Raw genomic sequence first — 23,048 nt, forward strand, 5'->3', positions numbered from 1 at the left:
TCAAACAAACACAAACAGGTTTATTTTTGTTTTCTTTTTTTTTTTTACTGTTGACATTTCTCTCCCCTCCACCTCCACCTTCTCAACTCGCCTTGGCAGAGAAAGGAACGGGAAAACCGCGCGGAGCTGCGCGCCTTCCCGGTGGATGCGCAACGATGGATTAACATCCTTCCCTGGATTCTCCAGTTCCCTCTTCCATTCCCTCCACTTCTGACACGCGTCCCCTCCATCCCCTCACCTCCATCACCCCTCTATCCGCTCTTGGATTATCCAGAACCCCACCACCTTCCACTCCTCCACTTCTCGAGATGACCGGGGAACATGTTCTGCGGTGCGTCCTGATGCTCTGCTGCGCGCTCCTCTCAGCCAACGCGAGTAACTGGCTGTAAGTGGGACTTTCACCTCCACTCTTCTACACCTGTTCTCCTCCTGCTCCCCCCTGCTTTCATTGTCTGCCTCCTGGCTTTGTGGGGGCGCAGATTAATTGTTAACCACCACTTTCACCATGGATTAATAACTTACTAAACTCCCCCGCCATCACAAAAGAAAAGCATCGCGCATTTTGGAAAGCCATGAAACTTTGATTTAAATCTAAAATACAAAGTTGTTTTGCAAAGATAGTTAGGAGAGAAAAAATAAGGATAAAATGAAATAATTTGATTTTTTCAAAGGATGAATGTTTAAATCTAATTGAAAGTTTGAGAATGCGCTTGGGCAACGGCATGGATTTGTGCTGTAGAACTAATCAGAAGTTCTTTTGAGTCGCTATAAAGGTTGTATTTGCTTTGGAGACGGGGGTGACAGCAGCTCTGAACACAGTCCTGCCTCTGTGTGACCGTGGCGCGCTCGGTTGTGCGCGCCTGCTCTCCCGGCGGCCCGTGGGAGGTGTCCTGCTGCTCCGTGAGGCTTCGCTCCGTGCTTTTTGACTCACCTGCTGGCGCCGTTTCGGAGAAACACACTTCTTCTGCTCAGCCTTTGTTTTTAACCTGGAGCTGAGGAGTGTCGCTCCCGCTAGGCGCAGGGACGTGATGAGGCTGTTTGAGGGGGTGTGAAGGTGTGACAGCGGCGCGCAGCAGGCATGTAGAGGCAGGCTGCAGCCCTGCAGCCCTCCGCACGGAGCCCGAAACTAAGCTGCAGGGCTGCGAGTCCTCCGTCAGCAACAGAGGATGGACTCTGTCAAAGCACAGTTCTGGATTGGTCCTATTTCACCTGACCTAAAGTTACCATCTGGGTCCCACAATCAGGACATTGATTTCAATGAATAAAGTAAAATACCTGGTTAGTTTAAGGAGATTTAAGCAAATTCATTTAGTTTTTTGTAGCCTCATCTTTTTTTTACCTGCTCTGTTTTCCACCTGGTGTCTCTCCACATCCGTTCTTATTGACTGCCATAAGAAGATGAAGTATTTTTGTGCTAATACTCTTTCAAACATCAAAAAAATTTATTCGAATTAAACATCATGAATGTTTTGTTTAACAAAACATGAATTTGAATTTACTGGCAAACTCTAACCAACAGTGAATAAATGTTTCACTTCAAGTCTTAAAAGTCTGTAACCCTTGTGCTATCCTAGGCACTTTAACATTAGGAGTTGGGTCATCTAGACCCACTAGACAGTGCGCTGAACCTTTTTACTTAAATGATTTGTTATCTTCACTGTGTCCATGGATTACATGAAATCTTTCCACCTTTATCCACCTTTGTCATGGTAGGGAGAACACGTCAATGTATAAGGGTGGGGTCATCTAAGATAACACAAGGGTTTAAAGAGGAGAGACATATTTAAAGCAGCTTTAATTGTTTTTTTGTATAGAGCTATTGAAATAGCATTGTCAATTTCTTAGTAAAGAAAGCAGAATCCTAGATACTCATAGATCAGGGCTTCCGAGGCAACCATGATCCCTTAAGACCCACTCCAAGGAAAATGGTGCTTTTGGTGTTTTTTTAACATGTTCTTGTGGAATTTTTCTCATGATGAAGACATAAAGACAATTAAGTTTAAAACTGCATTTCTGAGCTTAATCCATGCCAACAGTCCACAACTCAGAGGCAAATTTCTAATGAACTACTGCCGCTCTGCAGAATTATCTCCCAGACAATGACACAGGTTTTTTAAAAGTTTGTCTAAAAATAGCCTAATAATTAAAAGGCCACTGGAATCGTTTTGAACATTGATCAAAAGATGATCAGAGTGAGGACTTTTACAACTAAGCAGTCTTTTCTCCTGCTCTCCCTACACTTTTCCTGCTGTTTACCTGGATCAGGTGCGTTCAGTCATTCAGAATGAGGAGACCCCTGAGTCAGCAAATCACAATTAACAATGCATGTCGTTTGAAAGGACACTTTTAGGTTTCGTCCTCTCTTGACATGTTTCTTTTAAAAGAAGAAAAAAAAATCATTTTTAATTTTAAAGCTAGTGGGGAAAAAAGCAGATTTTTAAATTATTTTGAAAATAAAGTTCTTTATTTAAAGTTTCAAAATGAATCTCAGATTCTAACGCTGACACAACTTAGTGTAACAATAAATGATTACCCTAATAACTTTTAAACTTTACTTTTTTGTGTGTTTGCCTCATTTTAAAATCATCAGTGTGCTCTGTTTATGCTGGGATGTCTTCACAAAGTTAAGATTTACCATTGGGCGGCCGTGGTGCAGCGGTTGGGCGGTCAACCGATCGTAAGATTGCAGGTTCTATTCCCGCCTTGCACGCCCATGTGTCGAAGTGTCCTTGGCCAAGACACTAAACCCCACCTTGCCTCTGGTGGGAGGTTGGCGCCAGTGTTCGGCAGCAGAGCCGCCATCAGTGTGTGAATGTGTGTGTGACTGGGTGAATGGGACTGAGACTATAAAGCGCTTTGGGCCTTCGAAAGAGGGTAGAAAGCGCTATATAAGTATACGCCATTTACCATTAAAGATGTTTGTAAAAGTCTTTCAAAATTAAAAGTCCCACTGAGGCACAAAAGCTTTTTTGAGTTGGGGATTAGAAAACTTTTGTATATTTTTGGAGTTTGGACTCTAATCCGGGCTGCACGGTGGGGCAGTGGTTAGCACTCTCACCCAAGAAGACCCTGGTTCAAATCCAAGCTGGGTTCTTTGAGTGTGGAGTTTGCATGTGGGGGTATTCACACATATTTGGTTCGCTTAAAGTGAACCAGAGTTCATTTACCCCGATAAGCCAGAACAAATCTTCATTGCGAATACACCCAAGTGGACCCTGATCCGGGACCAGGAACCGCTCCCTAACCCATCTTTTGAGGTGGTCTTGGTTCGTTTTCAATCGGACTGAGCTTCGATTTGTTCCGAGATTCCTCAGTCTGCATACAATCCGTGGTCGGAGTGGAACAACGGAACCAAAACGGTCACCGTAGCTGACGTAAACAGAGTAGGAATGTGGCAACAAATGAGCTCCTGTCAGATATAAAGCAACGATTATCGTGTTATAAAACAGAAAAAAAAAGTCCAACTGTTTATTTGTTAGAACATTTATTTTCACACAGCTGAAAAGCCTTCTTACATGCTTTTGTGTGTTGTTACGTGGCACGCATCCGACAAGCGCTGCTGTGATGTCATCCTAGAAACTACCTTGTAGTTCCTTAATAGAATTCTTTCAAAATGCCATAACACCACAACGGTGAGACACAGCAACTCATTGAAATGTGGTGGGATTAATGCAGGCTCATTAAAACAACTTTTAAAGTTATACACATTGCTTTTCACTGTTTTCCTGACAATCTATATGTCATAAACACTTAACAGCCTACCTTCAGACCTGACGTCTCCTCATCACTGCAGTTTCATCCTGTGTGTTAAAGCACACGCTCTCCTTGCCAGTAACCGCCATGCAGCATGCCTCCGCTGTACCAAAGTAACAAGTCAAAAAAGTTAACCGTCCCAATTTTAAAGTGCAGCACGTTTGTCTTTCTCTTGTTGGTTTGACCTGGCCTCGTACTGCCTGGCCAATGACTGAAGAGATCTTTAGTCACATGGTTTTGTTTACAAGCTGTGGTCTGAAACAGGAAAGGAGCAAGAATGATTTTTCTGACCAATAGAGTGATGGAGTAATAGCTGTTTATTTCTCTATAGAAGTCTACGGGACTTTAGCTTTCTGGAGCCAGCAAGTACCTGTTTGGAACGTGAGGGGGTAGAGTTCATTATGTCCAGCGATTTACAGTCCATGGTTACTAACAAGGCTGGGACTTTGCACAGTAACGTTTTTTTAGTAATATCAATCAATTTTTTAGGTGTTGCACCTTGGTTGGGAGTTACAGGTATGGGGATACGTTAATTCAGCTAACGCTTCGAACATGGGTAACGTCTTGTGTATTCCTGAGCGCAGTTCATGAAGTCTGACTGATTCATCTCTGACCCTTGTCTCACCTAATGGGCCTTATAAGTTTTGTGCGCCTTATATATAACAAAAGTTTGAAATTAATGACCAGTCATTGCCAGTGCGCCTCATAATTCAGTGCATTCTATAGGTAGGAAAATAGGATACTAGAAAAGAATACTAAAATTAATTTTAAAAAAAAACCAATTTATTAGTGATAAACAAGATGATTAGAATGAATTATGACATTAGAATAATTTTGAAACAATAAAGCTTACTAAAAAATGAACTTGAAATAATTTGAGACAAGCGAGAATATCGAGCTCGTAACTGCAAGACAATTGCAGCTACTGAATGATTTTCCTTTGAATTCATACGGTACAATGGAGAATCCACAAGAATCCATATGGAGACATGGAGAATCCACAAGATGCACTGAGGTATAATTTCCTTTTATTTAGTTTAAGAGTGCAGTTGTAGTAAAGAAATATAGAGTGTAAAAGTGCTTATTACAGTAGCCAGCTGCTGTTCATACTGCTAAAAGGGAATCAGTGATTTGTTTTTTTAGAGGACCATCTTGGTGATAATTGGACATGCCTGACAGAAAGAGCCACTGAGGTTTCTATTGACAGCTTTCTGACAAATAGCTCGAGAAACATCAGATAGACTGACTTGGAATTTGTTGAAGGAATTTATGATCCCCTCGGGAGTTTTCCTAATCACTTTGATGGTTATCTAGCTATTGGCATCTGCTGTTTTGAAGGGAATTTTTCTGTCAGCTGGATCTTGGTAAGACTTAAAGTTGTCCAGTGTATGAGAGGTGAAAATAAGACAGATGAAACAGTTGATTTAATGATAAAAAAAAAAGGACCTGCAAACTATAAATACTGCAATGTAAAATAAAATAAACAATTACTGATCAATAATTTTTTAGAAACAGTAAAACATTTATTCTCTTTGATGTAATGTCTTAAAAAGTAAAAGTTTACAAATCCTACTTAAAGTTGATGTAAAGCAAATTCAAAAGCCCAACTAGATATAAAACAATATTCAAAAAGATAAAAAATGTAAATGTAAAACACCTAACCTCGCGAGACAGTAAGCTAGCGGACATCATTTTTGGTTACGTCACATCCCAAAGTCGGCAAAGCCACGTTTATTCTCCACGAGAAAAAACAAGTTCTAGCCTGCAATTTCCCCTCTAATTGTAGAGCTTTTATTAACGACATCTCACTTTAGTCAGATTTGTTTTCTATGTCTCCGTGTGATACAAATCTGTGATTGGCTGACCTCTAGAAGTGGGCGTGGCTAAATATTAAAAGGGAAGCACTATTTAATTGCTGAAGAGAGGCTAAAAATCCTGATTCTCACTTCCCCTGACAGAAGTATTCTTTCTACTTTGGGATTTCTTATGCGGATAAGATCTGCATGCAAGAGCAAATCCCTCTACACATTGAGTAAAAAAGTATTGAGTTGCTGTGAAAAAAAATGTTGATGCAACAGTCGGGGCAAATTTATCACCCTGGTTTTTTGACCTGGTGTATATTGTAGGACTATGGGATTTTTCAAAAGCAGGTGTTGTAAGCATTAGTATCACTTTTATAAAAGCAGAAAAACCCACAAACAGCTAAAAAGCCTCTTTTTGCTCTGTTCTTATTCATGTAACCCTTGTGCTATCCTAGGCACTTTAACGTTGGGAGTAGGGTCATCTAGACCCACTAGACAGTGCTCTGAACCTTTTTTCCTAAGTGATTTGTGATCTCCACTGGTGTCCATGGATTACATGAAATCTTTCCACCTTCATCCACCTTTGTCATGGTAGAGAGAACACGTCACAGTAAGGGTGGGGTCATCTGAGATAGCACAAGGGTTAAACATCTGTGGTCCAATATGTCAGATCTGCACAAGAGAGAAGTCTGGTAACAACCCTTACGCAACGGAGATGTAGCACTAACATAACACACACTCTCTGATCAATTGAAACCACATGGCCGATCACGCGATTAATGTGGATCGCCTGATTCTGACACGGAGAAAAGCAAAGTAACTTTTCATTTCGGATTTACTTTACTAGTACTAGTATCAAGTGTTGTAGTCACAACATCAGTGTTGGCGTTCTTCAAATAACCATAAGAATTTGACGCAATGAACGTAATTCCAATGACTTTCTATGATTAGCACAGGTTATTTGGCTGAAATATTCATGCCGAATGCCCTTCCTGACACATGCACAGGGGGATTCCGCTGGTAATCGAACCCTGATTTTCCATTCCTACATGCAACCAAAGGAGCCATTCATACATGCTACATTTCATATGTGATTTAAACCAAATATCTATATATATGTTGCTTCAGTTGATCAGTAGCTTTTTGGGTGTGTGACATTTATGACTATCCAATTTCATTATGGTACAAAGAACTACAAAAACCTGATTCTCTAAAACAATGTTTACAAAAAGAATTGTAACTTCTACAGTTCTTCCCAGGTTTGGATGATTTGAGTTACGTGGAGTAACGGGAGAGTAGGCAATCGTCCAAAGGACTGCATAATGATGAAGAATACGACATAAAAGGAGAAAGGACAGAAATATCAGCAGCCTTTGATACAAAGACAGAAGGAAAAATAAAACAAATCGGTTTGGTGCGACACAAGAATGACACATTTCAAAGGTCCACTATTGACTTCTGACCCACCCCACTTCTCACTCTTACTAACCTGCATTAGGTGTGTCTACTCAGTTTACAACCTGAAATCATCTCTTTCTGCTCATTTAAAATGTACATCAATTTAAGATATGACAAAAACAAAGGTTCCCTGTGTTTATTTGTATGTTTAAATAAGATTCAGTGTAAAATGAAGCTGCTCAGCTGTGTTGTTCACTCAGGGTTCGCCACAGGTGGTTGTCAGAGATCTTTATGCCAGATGCCCTTCCTGACAAAACACTGTATTATATGCAGGCTGGGTACCAGCACAGGGGGACCAAGACTTGGGCCCCATATGGCAACATAGTAAGGCAGTGGCCAAGGACCCACACTGGATAAAGTTGGATAAAACTGGATAAAGCTGTGCCTGTCCATCAAATTAAAACATTGCCTGTGTGGTGAAGTAGAGCACAGTTTCTGGAAAAACTTCTTGGATGCTCAATATCCCAAATATTGGGACTGCGATGTTTGATTGTCATGGCTTCTATTTGAAACTGGGATGTTTTTGAGCCCTGTTATTTGGTGTCCTCTTCACTCTACACCATGTAGTGCAGTTGAGCTTATTAGTCACAACCGCCCTCATGGGTGGATGCGAGCTTTCTGTTGGCAAAAAATGGACAAACCAGTCATAAGCCACGGTTTCATGCGCAAAATATCTTGATCGGATCAATGGTCGGATTCAAATTCAACCGTGTACATGGGCCCAGAAATACTTTTTCCAATTAGAACGAACGTTCACATGGTCACACTTTCGGTCAGAATAAATCATTTGGTCTTGCGCAGTAGTGTTGAAAATACTGGAAGAGGAAATGAGTTCCGCTGTAAACAAAGTGAGCTGCCACATACATTCATGCAGCAGCTCGGTAATATACGAGATGATATTCTAAATGTGCTTTTCTTAATGTTATGAATATTATGAAGCGCCTGTTCGCTCATCATTTTCTTTTTAATCCGTGTGGTCAGTGCTTTTTTGTGGAAGAGAGAGCTGGAAGAGGCCAGGGTTAGGAGAAGGCTAACACACGCTAACAACATTAGCCTTTGATGAACACAAAATCCATGCGGGAAATGCTGTTATCTGCATCTTGGCTACACGTAAATATGTGGGAATAACATCAGCCTTTATTTAGTCGGGACATGACTGGAAACACAAATCCACATGATTGTATGATCGGAAAGAAAGTTTGATCCGAAAGAGTCTGATCGGGGCAGAGTATTCCGAACGGCGTGTTTACATGACACATTTTTCTTCCGATCAGGCGTTCTTTCCGATTACTTTTGTCCATGTAAACGCAGTGATAGACCGCACATTTTTCTAGGGGCATGCTGCAGGCAACAAGTCTAAGCAAACATTTAACACTTAAGGTGGTTGAGATGCAGGTTCTAGTGGTAAGTGCGCACTCCTTGCGTGCAGTCTGACTGTTGGAGATTAGACACTCCATGTGTAGTTTGTGTGGCCATTCTACAGACACTTGCGTATCACCTCAACGCTCCATATTCCCTGTGTCAGTCCTCGCCCCTTACTAATGACAAGAGTGTGGCGTTAGAGCATCGTACGACAGCATCACCCGTACGTCATTAGTGCTTACAGTTTATAATATCCTCGCAAATACTTCATGATACTGCACTCACCAAACGCACAACAATGGTACGTTCCATATTTAATTACGTTCCTTGAAGTGGAAGCACAAATCTCAAGGGTGAGACACACCTGTGCTCCCTTTAAGACGTGGACACTCCTGTCTTTAACCCCCACAGACAACCCAAAAACCTGCAGTACCTGAACAGGTACACCCCTATATGGGTTCACATGACCAAGGCCTTTAAAGCACATAAAGGAATGATTGACCTTAAACATGTCAGAGACTAGGGTTGTTTTGAAACAAGGAGACAGAATTGCCCAAAACTGTAGCACAACTAGTCGTATTTGCTGCTAGAATCAGCTCACAGGTTCACCAAGTCACATCATGAAACTCTTCACTGTTATGAAAAGTGAAAAATATATATTTACCATATCTAAACTACAAGAAAAAGAAAATGCTTTTGGAAGGTGTCAGGCTAATACTTAGCGAGGACAACTTTTTCACATCTGAATACAGGTAAAATAGCGAAATAATCAAAAGTCATAAAAACGAGTTAAAGTTTGTAGCTATTTTTACTTGATGGGAATAGAATGACACCCTCCCAACTCCCACTTGTAGTCTAAAACAGCTCATGGTTTGTACCAACCCAATCCCTCCATCATCTCATTTATTATTATCACCATAATGATAAAGATGTTGGTAGCTATGAAAAATGGGAAATACTATAGAGACACCAAGACTGCCACACATAATTATTAGTTCCAAACTTGAAAAAGAAGTCTATGGTTGCTATGGACCATCACCTTCATGTTGGCCTCCAGTTTGATGTCCCCTCACAGCCCTTCATTTTCTCTGTCCAGATCCATGCAGGTCACTCAATCTGATCAAAGTAACATGTCACAAACATACCTTAAATCATTTATCTTCTTAAATTATTGTTAGGAACTCTAAAGGTTTAAAACATTGGGACTTTATTTAAAGAGTTAGTAAATATTCACCATAAATTATTTACAGCCTTCATCATTCTGGACAGGGAGTTTTTTGTACATTTAACATCAACCTCCTTTTCTCCCAAACACACACACACACCCACACACACACACACACACTCAGTGGCTGTGTAAACAGTAAGCAGGACCAGTTTACGGTTCAAGTCCAAACCTGCCTTCTGCACATGAATGATCTCAATTTTACAAGCGCGCTTATCCACTTATCTCTCCAGGCGGAAAACAAAAACAACCGAATTCACTGAGAACACAAACATGAGGAAGAGGCAGTTCTTTGGTTTTCATTTGTAAATGAGTTAGCATGAACATGCGTTTGTCCGTTTTATTTGCATCCTAACATTTTGTTGAGGAAGGTGTTCGGTCGTAGGACATGACTTCTAATGATTTGTTTCCAAATGGATCTACAACAAATCAATATTTGGCATTTGAAAAAAAAGCCAAATGGAAGCTTTAAACAAATAAATTAGAAAAAACAAAAAAAAAACTACAATTTCACCTACATCTTTGGGTTGGATGGATGTTTCTATTTTCTTTATTTTAAGTATCCACCATACTAACTCTGAACCAACCAATAGTTTTTGGTATTTATATAGATTTTTTTTTTATAAATAACATTGGATTGATTTACAAGTTAAAGTATGACAATGATGATAGTGACCAAAAAATCCCATTTGAATCAATGTTCTCCTGAAAATAATTCAAGAAAAAAAGTTTCATCAAAACCTGAAACCTAATTGCTAAAGTTCTCAAAAATCTAAATCTGCTCAATCTTAGTTGAAAAACAGTGCTGCGCTAACAGATTATGCCTTTTTTAAAATTGATTTAAATGCAAGCATGAACCAAGTTTAACAACCTTAATTGTACTTTTTAGTATAAATGTAACATGAGTCGGAGGTGGCAGTATCATGGTGAGATCATTGTTTAACTAACAGGGGATAATTTGTGATCTAACTTTATTTTATTTCATTTTTTACGTTTTTCCTATATGGAAAAAGATATCCTGCTTGAACTGTACTAAACCAAGTTTTTTGGAAAGTTCAGTTTCTTTTGCCCCACTTAGACCTGTTTCCTGTCAGACCTGTTTCATCCAGAAACCACTGCAGCAAACTAAAGCAGCTGAAAGATTCCAGAAAAAACACATCATGCTGCCATCTAAGGACGTTTAAGGCCAGATTCTACAGCCAAGTCAGCAGGATTAAGTCTAAAATCACTATAGCAAGAGGTGTATAGTTACTCGATTCATTTGAACACAATTACTTTGACTAAAAGGACCATTTGTAGAAATTGTAAGGAGGTACCCTACAAAGTCTGCTTCAAAATGGAGACTTTTGGCCATATTTGTAATAAATATAAGAGGAAAATGTAAACATTATTTCTGTTGATGTGTTTGAAAAACTCTGATGAACCTGAAAACAGCAAAACGTTGAATATCGTGCATCCCTGTCAATCTACACATTCTACATACCTTGTGTTTGAATAAGGACATAGGTTTAGACAATTACTCTAATATGTTCAAACTGTTACACAGTTACAGTACTGCTGAGCAGTAGCAGTTTGTTGTGCTGTAGCAATATTTTTGAGGCAACATGTTTCTTAATTGAGTGAAATTGGATAGATCCTCCTCTCCTCTAATGGAAAATCTGCAGCTTTGAGACCCCAGAGGCCCACGCTGAGAATCATCACCCACAAATGAAGAAAACGTGTAACCGTGGAGAATAGATGTGTCACAATTCTTTGACTTCATAGATGAATCCCTTTGTATTCCTATAATCCAACCAGATTGTTCTGTCTGAGGCAAGTTGTTGTTGCCAACAACCTATCTAAAAGAAACTTTCTGTTGCTAATGGAACCAAAGTAAAAGACTTTCAGCACATCAAAGCAGCAGTCAAGCATGGTGGTGGTGGTGTGTTGGTATGGGGGAAAGATGTTGGACTAAAATCTAGCAGGCAGCCATTGTGCAGAGGTAGAGTGGTTGACCTTGCAGGTTCAGTTCTTGCCTAGCTTGCACGTGTCCATGTTTTCCTCCGGTAAAACACTGAACCCCACAATAATGCTCTTGGTGGTTATAAATTGGCGCCAGTGTTAGGCAGCAGAGTGTGTGAATGTGTGTGTGAACTTTGGTGAATGGCACTGTTAAGTTTTTTGGGCCTTAACGCTTTAACACCGGAGCTTTAACTGACAATACATCTGATGCTGACATGGAGAATACACACTCTACTTAACCACACTTTACATTTTTTTAATTTACAAATGTTGCAAATCTGTGCAAAACCACTTGTCCCCGCTTCGGAATCCGTTAGAATTACGTTATTGCGCAAACGGACAGATCTGTAGTAGTTCAGAGAGTGACAAAGGTGGATAAAGGTGGAAAGATTTCATGTAATCCATGGACACCAGTGAAGATCTCAAATCATTGAAGAAAAAAGGTTCAGAGCACTGTCTAGTGGGTCTAGATGACCCAACTCCCAACGTTAAAGTACTTAGGATAGCACAAGGGTTAATATTGTAAAGTGAGCAACAAGAACTCATTTTAATATAATTTAGCTCTGGAGAACTTCCTTCTGTTTTCCTCTTCTGTCATTTTTGGTTCTTGCACATCACTGCTTTTTAGGACTATGTAGACTTTCACAATAAGAGTTTTTCCTTCCTGTGAATGCTTTGTTTCACTCAGATACAGAGTGTGATGCCACAGAAACAGGAAGCACCAAGTCCTGCATTTAGAAACCATCAGCTGTTCGCAGCTATTGTTTGCCTCCGATCTGAATATCATGCTGGCACACGAACACGTGCGTCGTGCCGCACAAACAGACCCCCAGCTCATGGCTGCAGCAGCAGGCGGGAGGCTAATTTCATGCCTCTTACTCCCACTTTCCTCCAAATGTGTGTGAAGCCGTGTTTTTGTGTGTGTGTGTGTGTGGGAGCCTGTGTGAGGGTTGTGGTGTTGGCACTGTGCGTTATTTTTAGGGGGGGAAATGAGCTCCAGTGGAGCCAGAAGCAAATAAATCCAGCGCCTCACACACTCATACACATAAGTGCACAGTGGCAAACACATTAACTGACTCCATCATATTGTTTCACCTCTATGTGCTGCTCTACTTACGTCACCAGCGCTCTGCGTCCACTCGCTCAGCCCATTGAGACGACTGTTGCTGTGAATTTGGGCTATAGAAATAAAATTGAATTGAATTCAATTGCGCTCCCTTTTGAGCTTACTCAAACTTTCTCTTATCTTCACTTGAAATGTTTTTTAAAAGTTAAATTATTCTCAAAACTCATACAAAACTCCTGACTTATAGTTGTCTCATCTGTGATTTTTTTATCAGTCACAAACATTTAAAAAAAAGTTTTATTGCAATTTCATCTGAATTTAGCTTGGATTTTCTCAAAAAACACAGTCGTGCTCAGTGTCGCGCCCCCTCACAAATAAATGACCAACATTGATTGTGTCATTTAACCCTTGTGTTATCCTATGGGGTCAAGATAACCACTTGACAGAAATCCAGGTTTGACTTCGCTGTACATAACTACCACTGACAGTTTTCTGCTATGAGAACAATGCAAACCTTTTTTCTGAATATATGTACCGGTAAGCGGTTATGTTTACATTGGCCAGTCAGTTTCTGCAACTGAGAAAAGTGAAATTTAGAGCTTAATTTTCTTAAAATATGTCCTCTATCATCAGAAGAATTCCACAAGAATATGTTTCAAAACACCAATAACACAATATTCATTGGATCTTTAAAAGCCATGATTAGGTTGTAAGTGAACCCTGATGCAGGTCACTTCAGCAGGGATGCACAGAAGGACCAAACTGAGACAAAAACCTAAAGAAAAGACACAAACTCAAAGCCTGAGAAAAAAAAGTTAAAGCCCACAATGTGTTAGTTAACAAGAGCAAATCTGTAAAAAACATCTCCTTAGTGAGCTTGGCGAAGGACAATTCAGACACTCCATATCTGGTAGTTTAATAAATTAAATAGTTTGAAAACTAGTGGCAATAAATGGGTTTCTTTTTCTAGTTTTTTCCCTCCTAGTCAGGGTCTATTTCTGGGAAAACTGCCCTCAAATAAGACGCAGTTGGATCAGTGTGATTTTTCCAAGCTGTTAGTATTAAAACCAAACTAAATGAAAGTGTGAAAATGTTCAATAATCCTTAACCAGTAGTGCTGACTTTGCCAGACGATCCTAGCATAAAGGCACTTCTTATGTTTTGCTGTTCCTGAATGATTCTGTCAGATTTTGGCTGCTAGAATATTTGTCTCTGGTGTCATAAATGACAGGTTTCAGCTTGCAAAGTTGCACAACTTTAATGTTGCTTGTAAACAAGCAGTTGATGGGTTGCTTTTATTGTGACCACAACAAGCTGTGGGATGACATCATTTCCTGCTATTTTCATTTAAAAAAAATTATGTTTCATTAAATGAGATTCTAAAACAAATCTAATTTCCACTCCATTTAATGAATTATAAGATAATTTTATTTAACCCTAATCTTAAAAGAGCCAGTTAAAATCAAATCAATAAAAATTGATCTGAAAGTAGTCTTGTATTTTGAAAAATTCCATCAAACGACTTCTTTATTCTGTTCGTCGTTGATAGTCTGCCTTCAATTATTTACTTATTTTTGTTTATTTCCATTTGTTTATTATTTTGTTTGTTTAAAAGAAAAAATGTTTTGCCGAAGAGGAAGATGACTAGACTGTCACTTTTAACTCCTTTAATATTTTACGTTGCATATATATTTTAAATTTGAACTTCTTACTTCTGAAATATATTGGAAACTGGATAAATTGGTTAATAAGATAAATACATTTGTTTTAGCCAGAGTTGTTGTTTTTTTTGTTGATATAAGTTTACGTTTTCAAATACATAATAAAAGTAATTCTAACAAAATTGTGTCACAGTTTTACAAAAGTCGAATAGTGAGTCTGAACTTTTCCGTTTTTTTTTACTTTCAACTCTGCAGTTTTCAACAAGAAATCTAATTAACAACTCCTGTTTTTGTTATAAAAAAAATGAGTCCTCATCTTATCCTATACAGTCATGAGGACCTCCAGAAGGTTCTGCAGATTTGTCTTTACATAGAATTTAGAATGAAAGGAAATTGAGGAAACAGTTCCTCCTATAGGTCACTCCAGGAACTGCATGTAATAAATCAAGTTGCTTTCAGATTTCAGATAGAGGGTCCTGACTTTAAGAACTTAAAAGCAGCTAAACCAAGCAGGTTTAAGCAGGAAAATGTCAAAGAGGTGCAGAATCATGAGGACTAAATGTTGGCAATACTGGTTTTAAATCATTTATCTTGACTGTAGCTTCTCTGTTATCTGCAGTTCTTCAGCAGAAACGTTTCTTTTCTTAGGTCTCCTCATCATCTGAGCTATATTTATGAACTGCTGTGGAACTTGGCGGTGTGCTCAGCACCAGAAAGGCAAACATGAAGATATTTTCATTTAAATACACATTAAAAATAAGCAGCCAAAGAGGGTGGGTCTCTGTCCCATTCATAGAGAGGCTCTGGTCAGTGTGTTGAATTCATTCAAAGACTGAGAGAGTGACCTGTCCAGGGTGTAAGCCGCCTTCGCCCTACAGTAGCCGGGACAGGCTCTGGCAATCCTGTGACCCCGAAAGAGATATAGTGGCTTAAATGGACGGATGGATGGATGGATGGATGGATGGATGGATGGATGGACGGATGGATGGATGGATGGACGGATGGATGGATGGACGGATGGATGGATGGATGGATGGATGGATGGATGGATGGATGGATAGATAGATGGATGGAATGGTCTTCTCCCTCACAAGTATTCAAAAAGATTTTTGCAAGGATGAGATCTAAAGTAGATCATCAGTTTATGTAAATATGATTAAAAGAGCCAACCAGTATTGGGTTTGGCCTAAATTCAAGCTGTGCTAAAACAGAAAAAGAGGTGCAGCAACAAATAAATACTTTTCACTCTCGGGGTCAGAAGTTTATTTCAAGTTTATGAGTCGCTGTGTGCCATTTGACTGTGAAAATTGACAGAATTCTACTTTTTTTTATTACCGCTTCCTACATTTTAATCTTTGGCCTAAGATATTAGATCACTAGGATATTTTTGTTTTGTGTTTATCTGTTGGAATCTTGACTTTAAAAAAAATATCCTTTAACACCGCTGATGTCACCAGAGACACCTAAATTACACAGACTCTTTGACATATCGTAAATCTTTGATTGTTTACATGATGTACTGAGATCAGCTGAGATCACCAGTGTGAATTTGCCCATCAATGGGCCATTCAGCGACTCCAGTAGCTCATGAGTGGAGTCACACCAGCCTCACAAGTGCCTTTAACCCTTTAACACCAGCGACACCTAATGCGTAAGTCACAACTGCCCTTACAGTTGGATTGGGCTGTCTTCAGGCAAAAAATGGGCAAACCTGTACGGGGCAGACAGGTGGAAAAACTTTAAGATCATAGATGATGCACTGTGCGCAGTGGTTAGCGCTCTTTCCTCACAGTAAGAATGCCCCTGGTTCGAGTCCCGGCTGGGAGACCTGAAACAGAACATCAATGGTGGACCTTTCTGTGTGGGGTTTGCATGTTCTCCCGGTGCTTGCCTGGGTTTTGATCACTGTATGCTAAAAACGCGTTCAAGAACCCAGCTCATTCTTGAACACACATGCCTGGTGTGAACGTAGAGTAAGACTTATTCTGCGGGAAAACTTTACTATCAGTGGTGATGGCGGTGAGGAGGTAATCTGCTGCTACACTGTGTTCCCTGTTTAGAGTTATTTTCAGTATCAGCCTCCCATGATTATGTGTGTTTTAGAGGGAGGTGTGGGGGGGCTGGATGAGAGGTATGGAGCATTCCACCTGGATCATGGCGCTTTCGCAGGCTGATGTGTGTTTGTGTTGCATTACTGGTCGCAGCCTTCACAACACCACTGGCTCCACCGGGGCTTAGGCCCCTAGGATTTGAGCACGCAAACACCAGAGGCCAGAAAGACAGAGGGAGAGATGAGATGAGAGGACACAGCGTGTCTGTGTGTGTGTGTGTGTGTGTGTTTGTGTCCTTCTATGGGTCGACTCCTCTGTAGAGGTGTTTGGTTAACCTCATCTCTGGGAAACGGGTACACACAACAGAATGAAAAGATAAAGCGAGACGGTCGCCCGAGGCCTCCCTTGAACTTTTCCCACACGTTCAAGCACACACATCTCCAGAAAATTACCTGAACAACAGCTTATCCGATGTTTATGAAATGTTTCCAGGGTGAATGTCAGGCCAGCGGGATGGCACGCAGCTGTTCGTGTCCTTGAGTGTGCGGTGCTGCCCGGACGAGGGGCGCGTTTCCGCTGCTGTGTTGAGTTTTATCGCCCAGCTGGATGGCTCGACCCAAACCTAGCGCCCTGCCCAAGGCTACATTAAAGAACAAAGCTGAGTCTAACGCCGCCACATGGCTTTAATGAACGGGAGCACAGCAAATCAGTGCAAGGCAGAGCTAATTTGGATTCATTCACACCGGAAGGGGGGACAAGATCATAAGCAAATTCATCAAACGGGAATTTTAAAAGTTGCTCAATTATCTAAACTAATGTTTTATAATCCTGGACACCCCTCCATGTTCATTCATGAGAGCAGAGACAGCCTCCACTTTCATTTCATCCAGCCGGGTTGAAAATTCAACACTCCAGCTGCTGGATAAATATTTGAAGTTGGTAAATGTTGACAGAAATCCAGGTTTGACTTCGCTGTACATAACTACCACTTACAGTTTTCTGCCATGAGAACAATGCAAACCTTTTTTCTGAATATATATACCGGTAAGCGGTTATGTTCACATGGCCAGTCAGTTTCTGCAATTGAGAAAAGTCTGAGACTGAATGATGGGAGACGACACGAGTTCTGGGTTACGTGTGTTGCCGGACTGAACTCCCGCTGAAGAGGAGAAAATTAAAAAATGCTTTATTCCCTTTCTTGTTGGAAAAATAGAAAATATCAATTTAAGCACTTTAGAAAACATTTTCAAATGAGCAAACATCTCTACAGAGGCCCTAAAGGGATGCAGAAATAAAATTAAAAGAAAATTAGTACTGCTTCCTCGTGTGCACCAATGTTTTTTTTTTACTTCTATGTCCCTTCAGGGATCCATACATCTGAAGGTTAGTTGAGCCAGACGATGTCAGTAAGCAGTGATTGGTCAGAGGCCACATTTCTATGGCAACCACTCTTGTCAATCACGAGTGAGCTTGTCGGAAGTCCAGACCTCTACCACTAAAAGTGTGCTACATGAAATCTACACCTTGTTTTGACGTGAGACCACATACTTTTGAGACATCTGATTGGTCAGGTATAACTTGAATAACTTGCACTAAAGAAAAAATCAGGAAAAAAAACTAGCATTATCAAAAAACATGGTTCATCCGTATCAGAGCAAGAACGGTTATCCTGACCAACAGAATGACTGAGTAATAGTAACTTATTTTTCTATGGAAGTCCATGAGAATTTGGCTTCCTGTTTGGAACATGAAGGGGGAGAGGGGCCTCTGACTTTGAGGAATGTGTCTTAATATTAAAACGGTGGTAAATTCTTGTAATAAATATAGGATGGCTTTAGGAGTTGTAAGTCAGTCAGTGGCTTTGTGAAGGGTGCCCCTTCAAGGTAAAGATCCTCGCCTATCTTCCTCAAACCTTTTTTAGCGCAAGATAATTTTCAGCTGAACAGCACGAGATTTTTTACAAATAATGTGTAATTGAAGGTGATCACATCCAAATGTAATTTTGTGTTTTTAAGCTATAAATTGGTAAAGAAAAAAACGTTTGCCTGTAAAGTTTGAATTGGTTTTGGGGAAGAAGGAACATCCACTCTGACTGCAGCATTTTGTGTCTCTGTAAGAAAGAGAAAATAAATGTTGATTTAGTGTTAAAAATGTAAAGTTAGGATGTTATAAAAATTGGAAGTTTGGTCCGGATTAGTTAGCTTTCTCTAACAGAAGCTTTGTTTGGAAGTGTTTCTGCTCACCTGAAGTCTGTCTCACCTGCAGGTGATGCAGTTTACAGCGTGAAAGCAGACAGATTATCTAACAAAATTAGAGAGCCTAAGTGAACACAGGTGGGCAGAGACACAAGCCCCTTTTCCATCATGTACTAAGAAAGAACCTAGCATATGGTGTTCACACAGGTCTGTCGCTACCTGATGTTAACTGCAGTTGGAAGAGGCTTGGTGTGAAATGTCAAAGTGGAGCGAATGACGTGAATCTTGCTTCAGGCTTTTTCTTTCACAGCTCTATTCTGATAAACGACAGACTTGGTTTCATAGAATTCCATCCGGGCGCACACCGCCATCATAGTTGGTAACCCTCTCCTTCATGACCAATTTTGAAACGGTTGGTACTTCCACGTTTTGAAAGGGACGTCATCCATATGTCACTCCCAAAGCCAAGTCTTTTTTTCAAGTTGTTTAACCTTTGGCACGTGTTGTCAAAGGTGGTGCGTTTTGTACATAGAGCCCAAAAACAGACTTGAAATCTTTTATACCGACATGTGAAAGCGAGAGTTTTGAACGCGGAAGCTCAAAACACGCATATACTCACACTTACATAGACTTTTCATTGCAAGTGGCGGCTTGAATGCCAGTTTTGGGGGCCAGTGTGAATGTAGCATCAAGAAACCCATTTTAAAAAAAAGGAGAAAAAAAAGAAATTGAAAATATCGCATGATAAGAGGCTACAGAGACAAAAATGGAAGAATTGAAGCTGTTTCACAATGAAAGTCAACATTAGGGGGCGACTTTGGTTCAGATAGAAGGCGCTCAAGTTGTGATTGAGGATAGTAAGCTCAGTTCCCTCACTGCCCACCCATGTGCTGAAGTGTCCTTGGGCAAGACACAGTGGCCTGGCTTTTACTGGTGCCTGAACCCGTGAGTGAAGGGTTGACTTGGATGTCAACAACATAGTACTTTGGAACTCACAGAAATGCAAAGTGAAGAATTTCAAAGTGATTCCAAGCTGGACTGAAGGCCCAGAAAAGGACTTTAGTACAGGACTTATGTGATCTGATTTCATAATGATCAAAACTGATTAAAAAAAAAAGAGCTACGGAAATTCAATCAATTTAAATGTTCCCATTTTCCAAATAGAGAGGGAATAAAATGTTGTTTTTGGGAAGAAATTTTTAAAAAAGGTCAGGTTTAAAAGTAATTCCAAGATTTTGTGCTTGTCCACTGCAATTTGAAGAATGTGAATATAAAAAGAAGTTAATTTGGATATTTTCAGGACAACTACCGGTACTTGTTAGGAAGTTACAGTCATACATGTGGTTTGTAATTGAGTAATTGAGTGGGGACCTCTGGGGGGGGTGATGTGCATGTATAGCTGAGTGTCATCTGCAAAAGAACGAACTATAATTTATGAATTTATGTTGGTTTATGAATGGGGGGGGGGGGGGGGAACAGAAATAACAAATAAAAACCACCAGACCCAACAAAAAAATCACCAAAAATATTATCTGTTATAAATTACTTCCTGATTTGATTGCAAGTCCAACTTTAACACGTTTTTAATGATAATACATCCACTATTTTTGCAGTCAGAGAAAAACATGAAATAATAGACTCTTGTTGACCTTTTCTCACAACCACTATTTTGCTCAAATATAATTTTTGAAAAAGGGAAATTGAAAGAAAAACACACCTTTTTAAACAGTAGGAGTTCTAGTTTAACTTAGAGGTAATTTTTCTTGTATTTTTACACTTAATGAATTTAGGTGAGGTATGTAAAATACAAGTGTGTGTACTTCAGCATGTGAGAAAATGGAGCTGCAGTTGCAGTGCAGACAGTTGCATAAATAAAGCATCTATGCCACTGTAACGCGCTCTCCTTCATCCTGTCATGCTGCCTCATCACACTTTGGTGTTTCTGGAAAAAATTGGTGGGTTATTATTATTTTTCCCTTTATTTTTGAAGCACCACTCAGGCTCCTGAGCCGTGTAACACTTGTACTATCCTAGGCACTTTACCATTGGGAGTTGGGTCATCTAGACCCACTAGACAGTGGGCTGAACCTTTTTTCTTCAATGATTTGTGATCTTCACTGGTGTCCATGGATTACATGAAATTTTCCACCTTTATCCACCTTTGTCATGGTAGGGAGAACACGTCAATGTAAGGGTGGGGTCATCTAAGATAGCACAAGGGTTAAACACACTGGAGAAGCTACATTTAGCAATGTCGAAAATGAACAGCACTTTATTTTAGAACCTTAGTGGTTAGGACACATTCGTTCTATTAATTTCCTTATACCAAAAAGTATTTTGTTGTGGAAATCAGACAATGTTGACTTTAAGAAAAAATTAATTTACCAAAATAAAAGCACTTTGAATTTGCTTGGGTAAAAGCAACTTATATATGAGACACAGTTGCAGTGCTTAACATTGTGATCATTAGATAAAATGAAATGTGCTATTTTGTTACGTTGAAAGGCGTAATAATATTCAGATAGAGTTTTTGTACGTCAAACTCTTGAAAAAAAAGAAAAGAAAATGTGTTCCGGTACAATATCCCAACATGTATCGTACCGTGGGATGCGTATCAGGATACGTATGGTATCACCAGCCTTCTGCCGATACACACCCCTAGTTGTAATATCCGACATCATATTTAAATACGTGTTTTTTTCTGCAGATGATGTTTTGTAAAGCCCAAACTGTTTGGATTCTCACTAGTAAATATTCGTTCATTAATCGGCATAAAACGTTTGGTTTAAATCAATTATTTAAGGGGTCAAGATGGGTATCTCAACTTTCGGGTTTTATCTCCAGTTTTGTGCACATTTATTATTAGTTCATCACATTCAGACTTCTTTTTGTTTTTCCTGTGATCCGTTGTGGTTTGTGGAGGTCTTCTGCCCAAGCTGTAAGATGTTATTTTAATGTAAAATAAAACTTCAGTAGCTCAATCATAAATATGAAAGTGTTTTTTCTTTGATTTGAGGAGTTTGTCACAGATTCTCCCTCAGACTCTAAGTCGTGGCTCTGAGGGTGAACCTGTGTGGAGATGAGGTGGTGGAGTGGCACAGAGTGGGTTATCACAGTGATGAGTGTTTTATGTTGGCTCTGTCTGAAAGAGAGGTCCATCAAAGACACAAAGAAAAAAAGGAAGGATTATCTGAACTGTTGAGGGATGGCAATGAGAGGCTAAGGGAGCCATTTGACTTTAGCAGTAATAAAAATATCCTGGTAATAAAAATACCCCAGTGAAGGACTGTAAAATGAGAGAGGCTGAGGCTTTAATGAGGAAATGAAAAATTTCTTTGTCACAACAGGGATCATGCAATGACAAAACATATAAAGAAAAACTTGGAGTTGTGTTCAAAGGTAGTGGAATGATTTTGAAAATGCAAAATTTAGAAATATCTTATGAATGATAAATGCAGTATTTGCATTCATGGACACCAGTGAAGCTCACAAATCATTGAAGAAAAAAGGTTCAGCGCACTGTGTTGTGGGGTCCAGATGACCCCACTCCTAACGTTAAAGCTCCTTGGATAGGACAAGGGTTAAAATCAAAACATGACTTGTTTTTTCATAGCTAGAAGTAAATACAGGCATACAGGACATAATATAGGTTGACATTTGTGCTTACTTTGCTATCAGTAGTTAAAAGTTAAAGGAAGCGTTACAAGAATCTGCAGAGTATGAATTTATTTTTGAATGTATGAATATATTTTTGAATGAATGGATATATTTTTTCACTCTTTTTATATATTCTTTCTTTTTAACTACACTATGTCCCCATTTAGAGGTTTTATTCCTTTGACGTAAACCCCAAAACGAGAGCTTAGTGTCTGAGATGGACAGCTGTCCAGAGTCCTGAAGACTTGATGCAGGCAGGGAGGGTTGCTTGTTTGCATCTGGGTCTATTTGTACAAAATAGTTTAAATAGTTTAAAAAAAAGAAAAAGGGAAAAAGCTTTAGACTTTATGGTCAAACAGTGTGGGCGTAACAAAATGTTTGCACCAAATTCCCTACAGTAGAGGAAAGTAAGGTAATATACAAAGAAACTGCACGAATTGTTTATTCATTTGTTTAATTTTTTATGATCCACTTTTTAGTCTTACTGTTAGGTTTTACGATAAATCACTTAGTCCACAAATTTTGTAATTTATTTATTTTAAATTCTGAATTTACAAAAAAATATATTTATAATATGTTTGAAGAAATCCTTAATTCTATGTCAGTTTCTTTTCTCTTAGTGGAATATAGAACAGAGATACAATATTTGCGCCGAGTCAAAAAGAAAACTTGCATTGCTTCATATCTAGTCTGTTAAAAAAGAAGACACAATCTGAGATTTTTTTTTTGGCAACCTACAGAAAGTTTTAACAAGCCTTCCTGTATTAAAAGCTATTCGAATCGTTCATGGAGTGGATTATGGAACACATACAAATGT

At 39.4% G+C, this 23,048-nt stretch overlaps 1 protein-coding gene across 1 annotated transcript in view; it reads left to right on the forward strand.

Moving 5' to 3' along the window:
* Nucleotides 1-308: 308 nt before the first annotated feature.
* Nucleotides 309-23,048, forward strand: part of wnt4 (wingless-type MMTV integration site family, member 4) — a 28,016-nt gene continuing 5,276 nt past the window's right edge. The window contains 1 exon segment of the mRNA NM_001160439.1: nucleotides 309-385. Coding sequence (NP_001153911.1) covers nucleotides 309-385 — 77 coding nt within the window.

The sequence above is a fragment of the Oryzias latipes genome, chromosome 5 (assembly GCF_053564925.1).
Source record: "Oryzias latipes strain Hd-rR chromosome 5, Olatipes_Hd-rR_3.1".
In the NCBI taxonomy this organism is placed as follows: domain Eukaryota; kingdom Metazoa; phylum Chordata; class Actinopteri; order Beloniformes; family Adrianichthyidae; genus Oryzias; species Oryzias latipes.